General features: G+C 29.1%; 1 protein-coding gene across 1 annotated transcript in view; it reads right to left on the bottom strand.

Annotated features, from left to right (window-relative positions):
* Positions 1–849: 849 nt before the first annotated feature.
* The window catches only part of LOC128201400 (nitric oxide synthase-like), a 56,207-nt gene continuing 41,450 nt past the window's right edge, over positions 850–15,606 (bottom strand). The window contains 9 exon segments of the mRNA XM_052898213.1: positions 850–1,042; positions 2,589–2,770; positions 3,402–3,576; positions 4,218–4,272; positions 4,275–4,356; positions 5,253–5,394; positions 6,626–6,717; positions 11,998–12,160; positions 12,884–13,020. Of these exon segments, the coding sequence (XP_052754173.1) occupies positions 850–1,042; positions 2,589–2,770; positions 3,402–3,576; positions 4,218–4,272; positions 4,275–4,356; positions 5,253–5,394; positions 6,626–6,717; positions 11,998–12,160; positions 12,884–13,020 (1,221 nt within the window).

Here is a 15,606-nt window from a genome sequence, read left to right as displayed (position 1 = left end):
AATGATAATCCTGTCAGAATATGATTGTCATCATATCTTTTAATATAATTTTATATTAATATTTAAAATTGCATTAGCAAATTATAAATTTCATTATACATTTATATTCGTCTCAATAATCGATTTAACTAAGATTTCAAAGGATCTTTCAATAAAATGAAACCTAGTTTATAAAAAAAAATATTTTTACATTTTTTACATAAGATAGAGTGTATACCTTATAAGATAAAAAAAAAGATTATATATATATATATGTATATATATAGTTTAATTGGAGAACTCGTATTATGGCTCGAAATACAATTATTTCAGTGCCTGTATAGTGACGGTGTAAGAACACAATATATCATTACTCCTTTTCATCTCCAGAATGTCGTAAAAGGAAACTAGATAATACAAGAGAATGAAAACAATAGACGGTATAATCATGATGTGTAAAATTATATAATTACTAGTGTTCACACCGCAACTTCGTCCACGTGACGTTGACGTGTATGTAGATAGACCGGGATAAAATGTATTCTGTTATGGAATGCGACAAAAATTATAGACGTTGTATATATATCTTTGCATTTATAATATTAATGTGATAGGATATTCTTTTAATATAATAAATGGGAAGTTTGTAACGATGGATGTATGGATGGATATTTGTTACTCTTTCAAGAAAAAACTATTGAATTTGAATGAAATTTAATACACGGGTAGATTACATCTTAATTTAGTTCATGTGATTCTTTATACACTGATTCACGCGAGTAAATTCGCTGGATATAGCTAGTGAAATATACTAAATAGAATCTATATTCTTTATCTCAAATACTACATATATATCCAATTTTACGACGGTTAGTTGAGCTGAGGCGCCAAGATGTAACTAAAAAACAAGCTCACTTTAACATTTATAATATAACAGTGACTACTTACTTGATAATCATAAGAAGGTCTCATATTGTATAGTGCCATTTCCTGATGAAACACAGCAGTCAAAGACGAAGACATTGGCGGTACTATCCAGATCCAATCGGCAGGACATCCTCCTCTCTAAAAATTATTCCAATATTAAGTGACAACAATTCAATTCAACATTTTTAAATAAAAATTTTTATTTTAAAATTTTAAAATAAAAACAAATATTTTTATTTTAAAATTAAAAAATAAAAATATCCTTAGAAATAGATATTTAAGGCTTTCTACCATATGGTAGGTAGCATATTGATTTATATAAAAATGAATACCCTAACCGAACCCGGGAAGTTTGGTTCTCCATTAGAATAAATTACAAACAAACATTTATTAACAGAAATTGCTTTTATTTTCAACAGACTTCGAAAAAAGGGAGTTCTATATTTGCTTGTAATTTTTTAACGTTTGTTACTTTATAACTCCGTAAGTTCTAAACTGATTCGATAATTATTTTTTTATTTGAAAAAATATACCTAGTTTTTTAAAGTACATTTCTTTGTACCTTTTTTTATTATTTTTAATGAACAGTTAAAAGTTTTGTTACTATTATGACACTGTAAAGTCTTATAGTATCATTTTATTGTAACTGATAGACATTCAAATATATTTTTATATATACATACATACATACTCATATATATAGAAAATAGCCAGAATAATACAAATAGACTTACTCGTCTTAGTTTTTTTATTATAGGTACTTGAGTTAAATTAATATTGTGCTGCTTCAAATTTAGGCACTCAAATAATATTTTAATAATCTTTAATTAACTACGATTACTCTTCATTAGACACTATAAGAGTCTAAATAGAGTGAACTATACAATATTTCGCAACAATCCCAAAAATCTTGAAATTAAATTATTTTTTTAATACATACGACATTGAAAAAAAAACTTTTTATATAATTTCATTAAAGTAATTAAGTATATTTTTTCATTATTTTCTCTTACTGTATTCTATATTTCAGAGCAGTTAATTAGACTTTATAAAAACAATTTGCAAATGGAATGTATTTAGCAAAATTTAAAGCTCACTTAATTCCCCATTTATGTACAAATATTTTTCTGTTATAATTCAGTTTGTAAATTAAACCATATTCAAGCCCTATTCTATGATTAATTTATAACTTTGTGTATCAAGTGGCAATTATAATATTGTACTGTATACTTAAAATACAACATACATAATTTGGGTTAGAATCAAAATCACGTTGAAATTAACATGTATACATCGAGGTTTTTCCATGAGACTACAGCATGGGGTTCTTCAAAAAAAAGGGGTAAAAAAGGGGTTTCTTCAGGGTCAGCAACGAGCGCGGTAATGCAAGCATACATAGACTACAATAACCGCTTACCATCAGGTGTTTGGCACATTAGTGGTATAAAAAAATGTATCTGTCCAAATAGCGTAAACAATACAGAATTTAAATATTTATTTTAAATATTTAATAATATATCTTTAATTTATTTAATAATAATTGCGTAATGAATCTGATATGTCACAAGTAGATATTACAAACGAAACGTTACAATTACAATATCGAGTATTTGGAATTGGTTTCGACAGTAACCGTTCTAAATTGTTATGAATAATTAAAATATAATTAAAAATAAACAAACCTGCTTTTGTTTTCATTGTCCAAATGTTTTATGAATTGCTCAGAAGCGGAATGGTGGTCCACTATAGAGACGTTGTCTCTGTGGAAACTGTGCAGTACTGCTATATTGACTTCGACCAGAGCACTGTCCTTCCAGAGAGACACATACGAATTCGTATCCAAACCCATTTTTGTTGCTACTGTCTGTGAATAAATAAATTGTTTTTTAATTTTATAGAATATTAGTATACAGTATTCCACAGACTTTTCCCTCGTGATTTTGAGATTTTTTTTATACAACTTATAACTTTGGTGTTTAACCGGATAAACCTCTTAATGAAAAATTTTAAACGTTACTTATAAACATGAAGAATACCATGTTACGTTACAGAAAACATTGTGATGTAACATGGTATTCTTCATGTTCAAACGTAGCCAATTCTGAAGAGTAAGATGTGTCTCTGTAGTAAATATTTTACGTATCCAGGGTCACCATGGTAATATAATTCATATTCATTTAGCTATTTAGACATGATTGAGTACTAAACATATAAACATATTTACAAATTTTCACATTTGCAATAGTAGCTGCATTTTACAGTTTTACCCTCTTGAAATTTTATATAAAGTACCCTGTGTGTTAATCTATGACATAGTTCATCTGTTCCAAAAATATTTTCAAATCCCTTTAAAATAAAAAAAAACTTCCGAAGATCTAAATATCCAAGCATCCAAAATGCCTTACAAACTTTTACATTTATAATATTAGGAAGAGATCAATTAATCACTTTCATAATCAATCAATCAATCATTTAATTGCATAAAAAATTCTTACCTCGATAACATTTAATCGGTTGGCGTCACTGAAGTTGCGACAACCGATCTCTGTTCCCATGTACCAGCCATTGAAAGCGGTGCCCGTAAATTCCAGACCACCGCAGTCCAGTCTCATGTTGGAAACCGCAGGCAACGCGTACCAGCGTAAGTCTAGCTCTTTGAACCAGTCATATCTTTAATGTGTGCAAAAGTATAAATAAATAAATTGACACCTTATACAAAAATAACAAAGAAAAATGTGTAAAAAAAAATATTTAAAAAACTATTAAGAAAACAAAAAACACCCAAGATCTCGTGTCTTAAATAAATATAAAAATTAGGGGAAAAAATACAAAGATGATTTTTATTATCGGAATGTAACTAAAGTAGGAAATTGATAAAAAAGTGTTCAAACCCCCATATAACTGTATTATATTAATAATGAATGATATCAATTTAATATTAAAATAATATTGTCTATAGTATTTGTTTTATTACATATATTTGAGAAATAGCAAGATGTAATCCAAATAATCTACATTCATATTTTAAAGAAAAAGCAAACAAATATCTCGTTCTACTAGTGAAATAGAACACTTTCAACAAAGAAATAAAGAGTTGCACAGTGACAAAAAGTTATAATTATCGTTCGTTTTTTACTTTGGAACAAATAACAAAAATAAGTTTCAAAAGTAGAACATTTTCTTAGAAGGGCGCTAATTATTTAAATTTCATCTTGTATAAACACATACATGTATAACACACATATAAACATACATTTCATGGGAATGCGGTGTCAGTGGATTAGGATTAATATTATACAGCAGCAACTTACTTGGGGTGTTCCATTTTCACTTCCATAATAATTTCCCGTGGGATTTCGAAGTACTCGGATCTTTGCCATCTGCTGACAGCACTAGAGGCAATATATCCCATGCAGTGCGAGGTGGTTTCCAGCCAAGTCTAATGCAGATCTAAAGACACAATGCCATAATAATTAATTTTAATTATTATATTGGCCGTTTACATAAATGACCATCTAGTCATTTGTGTAAACTTCCACTCAGATTCATGTACAGATATAGGTAACATTGACGCTAAATAATTAACGTCAATTAATGGTCAATGTAACAAGAATGTTGGTGTAGTTTTAATAAATTGTAAATTAGATACATACCAGCTATCACTATATCTAGTTATTCAAATGTATGTATGTATACACTATAGAAAATTCGATGAATATTAAGATTGAAAAAAAATTACGCGCAGTAAAAATGAAATGACCGATATACTCAAAAGTAAGGAAAGTTGTAACTGATGCGGTAAAAAGGCTCTTGTGCTAACCTTGAATATTCAAGTACAATGATAGTTTCTCTCGAGATGAAGCGACAACGTACAAACGTATTGCAAAGAAAAATTTGTGTCAGTCTCTGTAAACGAACTTTTGCATAAGAAAGAGACTGTACAAAATTTTGCAAACATACCTTTATCTCACTTTTGTTTGTCATCAAAAAGCCATACTTTCATGACTGTATCGGTTTTGATAGATAAAATTATTACTAAATTAGTGTAATTATAGGTTATAGTAGCATAATATCTCAGCCCTTGGAAACGTCAACGAATGAGGGTACCTTGAATGTCATAATGATGAACTTTATATTTTTGTTATTTGTAAGTAAAGGTTACCATTTTTCATTACGCAGTCCGTCAGTATGTTTGTATATAATCTGTCCTCATATAATTTGTTGATATAAATTAAATAATGTTATTTATTTTCTTTCGTAGTCATATTGTGAAATAAGTAAACGGATATGTTATATAGGATAGGTTATATGTAGGTATGTATGAATGTATATGATAAATTTAATACCTCAGTAAATTCGACTCGCGCCGGATCTCCCAGTACAGAACCATCTGGCTCCAAGTAACCAGCATAGCTGATTAGCTGCGGATTCCATATCCTGTAGTCATGCTTGCCGTCTGTGCGTTGCGGGAATATTGTTATTGCTGACCTGAATTTAATTAAAAACATCATTATTATAATTACATTTACAAAACACAGATGTCTTCGTTTCCACTTCAGAATTAAGGCAATTTTATTAAACAATAGTCATCCGTCCTAACATTATTGCACAAATAGTGTAAGGCTCTCGAATGTATTGTACAATAAGTCTAAGGATTGTTTTTCACAAAAAAAAAACTGATTTAAATTGTGGCAATACCAGTTATTTTGATTTTTAAAGTAAATTAGCATACCGATTTTAATAACATTTCTATAGGCCTAATCTGTAAGTATATCCTTTCAGATAAAATAAGAATTATCCGTATCAGTTTATAACGAACGGAATTATGAGGTAACAAACATAAAAAAAAATATAACCGAAATGAAAACCTCCTTTTTTTTAATTCTGTTAAAAATCCAGCCCATGTTTCTCGCTAATAATATAGTTTTCACATTATTGACAGGTGAAAAAATATTTAAAATTGAATTCAAGAATTACTTGATTTTATACATTACAAAAAATTAATCTTAACTCTTTTTTAAATTATTTTAAATAATACTATTTCGTTTATTACGGAGATCACACAAATAAGTATAAATAATGTTCTATTTGCTAATATGGAATAAGATAGAATGATTTCAAATTGATTTAGTGACATAAATATTTATAAACTTTCATAGCATAAAACACTGTTGGCTCGCATTTTTTAGACAATATATGGAACAAACAATAGAATGAACCCTATCTTTATATATCGTATCAATATTGACAAAGATATAATAGCGTAAAATAGGGATGGGGGGAGTAAGGAATTGTTAATAATGGGGATTAGTAGCCCCGTTGCTAGCAAACGAAAATTATTGTGTTCTATTCAAAGTGAATTCATCATGATGGACAAACTGACCTGTCTATTCATTCTTACCTAACATTCTTCACTGGTGCTTTGAGCGCAGGTGATCCATTCCATCATCATCCATTAAAAAAAAAAATAGCTTAACATATACATAGATTTTTATGATTTTGATAATTCTTTGTGGAATCGACAGTGTTTTATTTCCTTCTATGAACTAAACCCTATCATTTTAATGTTGTCACAAAAAAGTTTTCTTCCTTGTTGTTAATTGACAACAAAAATAACTAGTTCACTTCCTAACAAATAAGTTGATAAAGAATATCTAGAAATGTAAATGATATTTGTCTTTGAAAAATATTATTCTTCACGCTGAAACTTAGTTCTTACCTTATATTTCCTTTATTTGTAGCGTATTTGATATGATTACAGAGCGCCTCGAACATTCCACTCGCTGTGGTTACTTCTCTGCAATCGAATATCTAATAAAAGAAAACAAAAATATTACAATACTCAATCTATTAAAGTTGTATTTTACTACACTTCTTGCATTCTCAATAGGGAGGGAACATTAAAAACTATAGATTTTAGATTTTTTTTTTTTATTTATCTGACTCGGCCAACATTGATTTAGGACATAATCTATATGATACATCTATATAAGTTACATTTTAAGACAAATTTACAAAATTTCATTACAATCTCGATAAAAAGAATTTTTATATATTATATTAAAACATAAATAAGTATTCATAATAATCTTTTATCCGCAAATTAGTCCACGTGGCTGAAATGAAAAACAGTCAATATATTCTTCATAGTGATTAGTTAAGACATTAAGGCACTATAAGACATTAAGAACATTATTTGTTCTTAGTGCCTTAACAGCTTACTTCAAATTTTGTTTCACATTTATAATCTTTGTAAGGTAAGCAAGTATTTTCACAAGCTATACAAAGGTTCCCCCACCCCCTTATAAAAAAAGAATGTTACCCTACTATTACTACAGGGACCAGATGGTTTGGTATAGGGTTTCGTTTCGAATTTTCCTTCTCTTGCATTGTATTGTGTCGAAATCCCTTATTCAATTCTTACGAATTGAATTCTCACGAAATGAATAAGGGATCAAAAAGGAGTGATAGCATATTAACATACATTTACTATGTTGTACCTGTGTATTATTTTTTAAATTACCTATATAGTTTATTCAATCTATCTTCACTCAAATTTAGTTGCTTTATTAAAGTCAAAAAGATACATGTAAGGACTAGAGCCTGGAACTTAGTTTTATTTGCATAACTTGATACACTAAAATAGATAATCCAGTATTACCAGATATTGAAAACATTTTATTGGTAAATATTCTTAGCTAATTAGATATTATAAATAAGTTATGATACAGGCTTAATGCCAACCCGTTTATGTCTCGTTATAAACTTGGAAAATGTAGCTTTGTATCCCTAATTAAAACTTTATATGTGACTCTTTGCGGTAAGAAATATCCTAAACAAGTTCGTTACGTCCGATGTACAGTGATTGGCAAGCTATGAGATATTTTATATGACATATTTTAAACTAAATATTTTTTCTTATTCATATTCTCTTATATTGCCATGTGAAAATAATGACTACAATCACCGTATCGCATTTAAAAGGAGAATAAATCCTATACATTTAAAATATAACTATTGAAATCTGTTTACAAATAGCTAAGGTATTTATTACCTTATATACAAAATTAAAAGCAAATCGAGAACCTGTCAACTACATTTCAAATAGTTATCTATACTATGCAATACAAAGATTTTTAAAAAGCGAAACATTAATTAGGTATTTTGATGTCTCGTAATAATTTGTTAAGTTTTTTTTTTATCGAACAGTGGATGTCAGGTATAAATTACACATGCCAAAAATTAAATAAACCCTTCACCCTTAAGCGGTCCGCAGTCGGTTGTTCGCAGACTTTTGATAGGTCAACAAATGACTGTGTGAACTTTGTCGGTATGTTGTGTAATTTTCTATTTCAGTAGTTGAATTGTTACATTACAATTATTATAAATAAGCAAGAATGTTTGTACTAAAAAAAAAACGATAAAATTGGATTATAGTTGCATTGGAAACTTATATAGTTGTACGTACTTACCTAATGTAATATACTTACATAATGAGTTTCATATGAAATAACATGTAGTTCTTTAAAAAGGGCATTAAAACTTCAATATCAATGCCATGTGAATAAAAATATAATAATAAATTATTTAGGACTATTTAAATTTACTGATATTAGTATATAAATAATGAAATATGTTAACTAATTAAAGCTAATTATGTACCTACAGTATTGAAGTCACGAAATTTCAAGTCTGAGTCACGATTAGCTGTTAGTATTATATTTATGAATGGACACGGGGCTTTTTATTGAGTAATTATAAGAGATCGTAATAATAGTCATAATATCAATAATGTAGATTGTAACATAATATCTTTTAATGGTTGAGAAGAGAAAATTTGTAGTGCCCTTTAATTATTTTTTTTATTCAACTTTGAATGGCAAACAAGCTGACGGCCCACCTGATGGAAAGTGGTAACCGTCGCCTATAGATATGAGCAGTACCATGGACATAACAGAGTATACTGTTTCGCTCATGATACCCTCCATGCGTTGCCATTCCTGAGGACTCAGGTGTTATTCCTCTGTACTCAGTAAATTCACGCCATATCCCACCCTTCAAACCGAAACACAGCCATGCAAACACAACTGTTTCACGGTTGAAACACGAATGGACAGAGGTACCCAAGCAATCGACTTTTGTACAAAGTCGATTGCTTGGAAGATATTAAGAGCGATATTGACAACATGAATGTCTAAGTACTCGTAATGATCTGACAAAGAGAGTATGTAGATCCCCATTTGTGATTTACAAAATTACCAATTAATCCATCATTTTATACTTGACATATTCAGTACATATATCTTCATGTTTTTTTTATTACCGAAATAACAGTGTATAAAATAAACAAATAGCTAAAATGGACATAAACGTTTTTGTAATACTGAATAATATATTAGTGTCTAAACTATGTTTATTTAAATGACCAATTTTGACCACATCTCGCACCAATATATAAAGAAATATACCTTATAGTTGAAAGTCAAATCAACTGACAAACTGTAATAATATAATCCTTTACCATTAAACACTTCAATAGCGACATATTTTAATGATACTTTTATTTGATAATATCTATCATCATGTCATAGTACGGCCATATTACTGGACGATGAATCGAGTCGTGATGTCGCGATAAAAACTTCGTGTTCGAGCTAAGGAAAATTACACGTTCATACCTACAATCAAATTTCATTGGATACCTGTGGCGTTCATAATTTATAATTGAATTGCACAATGCAATATGTAAACATTCGTACCAACTTTTTCGCAACAATATTATTGCTCGCTGCTTCAATCATCACAAATTTAAAATAGAACCAATGCGGAAGTACACCGTATCGATTGAAAAGTGAATTGTAAAAATCAATTAAGAATAGGCGAAATAGTAGCTTAATATAGTCACAAAAAATCAGACGAACTGACTGTCTCTTTGTTTTAATGAATGTAGTAATTTACCGACAGTGCCGTTTATGAGTTTTGAGTTTGCTTATACGAGTTAATAATTATTACAAATTTTTGGTCAGGTATGCCGCAAACGATCTTTAATATCCAATAATACCATATAGTCATTACATTATAAGCTTTTCCACACGAGGTCCTAAATCGATAGGTCATCTTGTACTTCTGAGCAACAACAGCGATGTGCCTACATCCTTTAACGTCTTTTTTCAGTAGAATCCCAAACGGAAACGGATACCGCAAGTCACTCAGTAAGTATACTCCCTATTTCAGAAAAACTAATCCATTCTATTATTAGTGGCAACGTATGTGTCTTCATATTTAGTGTTCAGTTCATTCATATAATTCCGAATCATTTATAATATTTAGAGGTAATCAAAATATATATATATTATCTAGATATATATATGTATAACAATAATTTTGAAGGGTATATTCTGCGGGATTCAGACTATTTATCGCACTTTTCGAATAAAAATAGTATTTATTGTATTTCTGTTAAAGCTGAATTTATATTAAGAAACTAACTTCATAGATATTGAAATTAATTTTATGAAACAATGTTCAATAGTCCGTAATAATATAGTACTAGTAGTTGATGTAGCATCAAAACTTTTACACAATAATATTAGTTTCAAAAAATATGAAACATCATATATGTGCCTATATAATTCCTCGATTGTTTTGGGTTCCTTTTATCAAGTTGGTGCAAAAGGACAACCTTCTAATAAAAAAAAATTTATATCGGTCCACCATTGATAGAGAAATCGGTGGACATACATAAAAAATATATATGCAAAAAAAAATGTAGTCTTTTCTTTTTTTTAAAGTCAGTTAAATATTAATATACAAAAATCTAGTGTGATGATACTTGTTAACATTAATCTCTGAATCTCCAAAAACATTAACCGATTTTAATTTTGAACATGGATGTTCGGTTCAATTTGAGAGATAGAATAGTTTTTTCCCAATACTAAAAAAATTATAAATATAGGTGGTGGTAGGGACAAAACAGCATTTGCAAGGTTAGTTAGTATTTATTAAATATTCTTTACAAAATTAATGTTTCATACATGAATCTGATGTTGATGAAACTAAAATCATATAACTAATTCCATTGTAATATGCATTAATCTTATTAATTAAATTATTCTAAATAAACTACTATGTATAACTACATAAGTAAATAAAAAATCGAAATTATATATTTCAGGAGGTTGTATCAGCTCTATATAAGTATTTCTTGCCGTGAGCCATTTCCATTTCTAGACTTATTTTGGCGTCTCACCACAGTATTACCAGGTTCATCTATTACCCACGTTGAGATTTTTTTGCATATTGTAACAAAATGAGTTTCTCGCTGTTGATTACGTTTGCTGAGTCTTGATTACGTTTAATTATAACCACAAAAATATTTCTTAACAAAGAAAATAAAATTGAGAAAAAAGAAACAAATTATTAAGAGAAAAAATTGAGATTTTTCGCAGACATACCTGTACACTTAATTTAAAAAGATCGTGTTATATGCAATTGATACCTTTAGGTATATTATTATAATTAACATAGTTATACGAAAGAATTTCTTTACTATTTTACTAGACATATGAGATAACTGCTTATAAATGTTAGTGTTGCGCGGGTCGCGACCCTTCTCGCTGTCGATCGCAGCGTTTGCGCATCGACACTATAATACAGTCGCAATCAAATAATAAAACTATTTAATTGAACTAATGTAACTAAATATTCTTTAATTTAACTGAAGAATAATATAATAAAATTGTAGGAAGCGATTGTTCACTCACACACATTACCCTTATAAAATTGGACGGATTTTAATGCAACTTAGCGGCGTAACGATAGCTCATATCTATAGTTAATATTTAAAATTAGTATAAGTATTTTAATAGGAATTAATAATACTTTAGTCCTCAGGAATGGCAACACATGGGAGTATTATGAGCAAAACAGTATACACTGTTATATACAATATATGTTATAGTACTGTTCACGTCCATAGGCGACAGATACTACTATCCATCAAGTGGGCCGTCAGCTTGTTTGCAATTCTAAGTTGCATAAAAAAGGTAAAATAGTGAATGTAGGCAAATTTGAGATTTATAAATAACTCACTTGCAATTTTTTCCACTGTATCCGACCGATGCATCTGTTAGCGTTCCGCCATGCCAACTTAGCTCCGAACACTAATTCGGAAGTTTTCAACTGGTAGGTTCCTTTTTCATTTAACTCCCGCTTTACCTCCTCCAGCCTTCCTGTGTGCGCTTCGGAATTTTCTCTGAGAAAAAAATTAATAAATTTTTAAGTGACTTGTAAAAAGAACGTCGTTTCAAGTGTATTTTGTGTGTATGTGTGTGTGGGTGCGTTACATGATATCTTTGCCAAATATAAACGGATATTAATGATTTTTTGCAAACAATAGAGTTTACTCCCGTAATGGTTTCATATTACTATCGTTAAAATTAAAGTTGTTTTTTTTATGGAAAAATATTATAAATTTATTTATTTTGAGGAAATCATACAGTATGATTCAATCAATCCATAGTCAAATGAGATTTATGTTAAGCCATAATTTTTACAATTGTGACATTTTAAATTATATGTATAAACAACATTAAACAAGATATTCTCAATTCGACTACAATTATAGTTCTGTTATGTTATTAATTAATTATAAACCTATTTTTATAATTATTTTTGCAATCAAGGATTAGTCCCGTATTGATTCGGCTCATTTTGTGACTTTTTCAAGCAATATCTATACTGAGATTAATAAAGAGGTAGAATTTGATTGTTTACTTAATTGGTAATAAACAAACTCAAAACTAGTTAACAAATTTTGAAAATTCTTTCACGTACAGAATGTTACCTTATCAACAAGTAACATAGGCTATGTATTATTTTCGAAAATTCTATCTATCAGTGCATAGTGGGGTCGAATGGCTAGTTTGCAATGAAAACTGTTATTGTCATTATTATTGTGTTTACTAGTTTGACTTACCTTCGTATAGATGCGTAGTACTGTTTGAGAAAAGATTCGGCATCCTTGAATACCTCTTCCACTGTCCTCGGAGTATCGCCACGATTCGGAATATCCATTATACTCGCCTGACACACTTTTTCCGAGCATTTTGTGTTCTGTGGAAGAAATGAAATAAAAAAGTTTGCAAACTTGTCATAATTGTAGGTTAATTGACAAAATATTGATTTGTTACCCCATTTTATTATAATAATATTTTAACATGACCAATATCAGTAGATCAGGTTGGCGCCAAAATGAAAAAATCAATGAATATTTGAATGTGTTCCAAATTCAAATATAATTTTATTTTTTATTGTATAAGTTTTTAATTTGAAAGTCAGATACATAGGTATACAAAATCCTAAGGCCAGTGTGAAATGATGTGCTTATATTTATTTACTTATCTTTTTTTTATATTTTATCTACACAATATATTCATATTCGGATATTATTATATCACGGAATTGATTATGTACCGTTTTTGAATTTTCAGTTTATGTCTTCGACATAAAACCGGTGCTGTTATACTTTGTTAGCAAAAGGTATCAAAATTAGTCTGGAATTTCAAAGAGGTTTTTACACCTATTTATTTTATTTTATTTTTTATTTTATATTTATTAATATCAATCGTCCCCTTCCCATCATTACCACTAAACCTTTTCGGAGAACATCGTAATCGGAAGTCCGTAACACAAATCAAAATTTACCAAGAATCGAAGTTATTGAGTCTAACTTAAGAACAAATATTAACAAACGAAATAGATGTAGTCGCGGTCATCTATTTAAATCCATATACCATAATTAAGCCTTAATAAGTAATTAGTACAAAAGATAATAGAAAGCAAAATTTAACTATGCTATGAAGTATACCTAGACTTCTTTCTTTATTTTTATGGCCACTTACAGATTCCTAGACGACTTCCACACACAACAGTAGTCGTATCGCTCAACAAAAGGTTGCTAGAAGTTGAATTCTCGGTATACGTACACAATATACGAAATCATCACATTCAAGACATGCAGCAGCATCAACCAAAAGACATTCAACAAACACACCAGAATCATCCAAATCATACACCGAACACACAATCATTCACAAATTAAGTAAACAGTCAATAAAAGAGAAGGCAACATAGGAGAAGACATAAAAAAACTATCAATAGAGAATATATGATGAAACAAATATTAAAATCAACGTAAGTAAGAAGACGAAAACCTAACTTAATCATATAATATACAAAAAATGATGTTAAAATTCATTCAACACCAGAACAATTAAATAGATATAATCATAGTGCAGTATCGTAGTTTTACTTTAATATTAACTCTACCGACAGATTACATCAGCCTATAATTAATGATGACTAGTAAATATTATACCAGATAGTTTTAACATCTGATCTCTACTAATAATAAATAAAATAAATATATCAAATAGTAATACGAAATAAAATAATACTGAGAATTGGATCCGGGACCTTATTTACGTAAAATAAAGTACCTACTTTATATGATTAATATACTGTAATATCCATAGTACTTATACGTTACCATTCCTGAGGACTATGGTATTATGTCTTTCTCTCTCTCTCTCTCTCTCTCTCTCTCTCTATCTCTCTCTCTCTCTGTACTTAATGTATCTAACAAAAAAGTAAAATTATTCGCAGTTGCAAATTAGTGCACTATAAGAACCTTTCCGAATGACGTTAATAAGACATAGAGTTCGCGGCAAACAACAAAACCTTAGGCAATGAAGCTTGTGCAGTAAGCGCTTTTCTTAAGGAATGAGTTTCTAAATTTGTCTGAATATTTGTTCGACTACGTTACATGATTACATTGCTAATTCTGGACCGAATTCCACAATTTGCGATCGATAGGTTTTCAGTTAAGTACAAGTGTAGTCACGTTCTTTATTTAAATTACCTATTCAATTTGGACTGTTTGTGAAATAGACAGAAACGGAGAAAAGATTCTTAAGAAAAAGAAAGTACAAATAAAATTAATTGGCATTTTTTTTTCCTTAATAAACAACTCCAACACTCGACCTTGTAGGTACAGTAGGCTAGTTACGATTTGAAAACGGAACAGGAGCCATTTTCAATAATATCTACTCCTAAAATATAGGGGAGGCTGAAAAATAATAAAAACAAAAAATGTTAGATCATTTTTGGTTTTATAGCACTCATGTTTTGATAAATATTCAAAAAAAGCAGGATATTTTATCTTTAAACTAACTATATTCTTTTACATATATTTATTATATATATATGTATATATCCAGATAGAGACGATGTTTGAAATTTAACAAAAAAAAAGTTTAAAACTCTAACGATGTGACTCTTTGATCATTTTTGGACCGAGACCCTAAATTGATTAATTAATAAGATAATTTTAGAATCACAGACGTCACAGCGCTGACGTAAGATATCTCTTGATGAATTTATTGAGTTTAAATCAAATCATCATCATTCTCTTTTTAATTCATTCGGTTAATAGATTTGTAGTTATTTTTGTGGTTTTGTAATAAAACATCTAAGAGGATAGAAAATCTTATAAGTTCTATGAACTTGATGATTATTTAATTAAATTAAATTGACGAATGTATCTGCCGTTTGTCTAAAAAAAAGTTAAGTAGTTTTTTGGTCATTGGCAGATAAATGGTCACAGAAAGTGAACTTATAATTAAAAAAAAAATACTTCTA

Source organism: Galleria mellonella, unplaced genomic scaffold (assembly GCF_026898425.1).
Source record: "Galleria mellonella isolate WM207_F2 unplaced genomic scaffold, CSIRO_AGI_GalMel_v1 utg403, whole genome shotgun sequence".
Lineage (NCBI taxonomy): Eukaryota > Metazoa > Arthropoda > Insecta > Lepidoptera > Pyralidae > Galleria > Galleria mellonella.
This window is presented reverse-complemented; position numbering and strand designations above follow the sequence as displayed.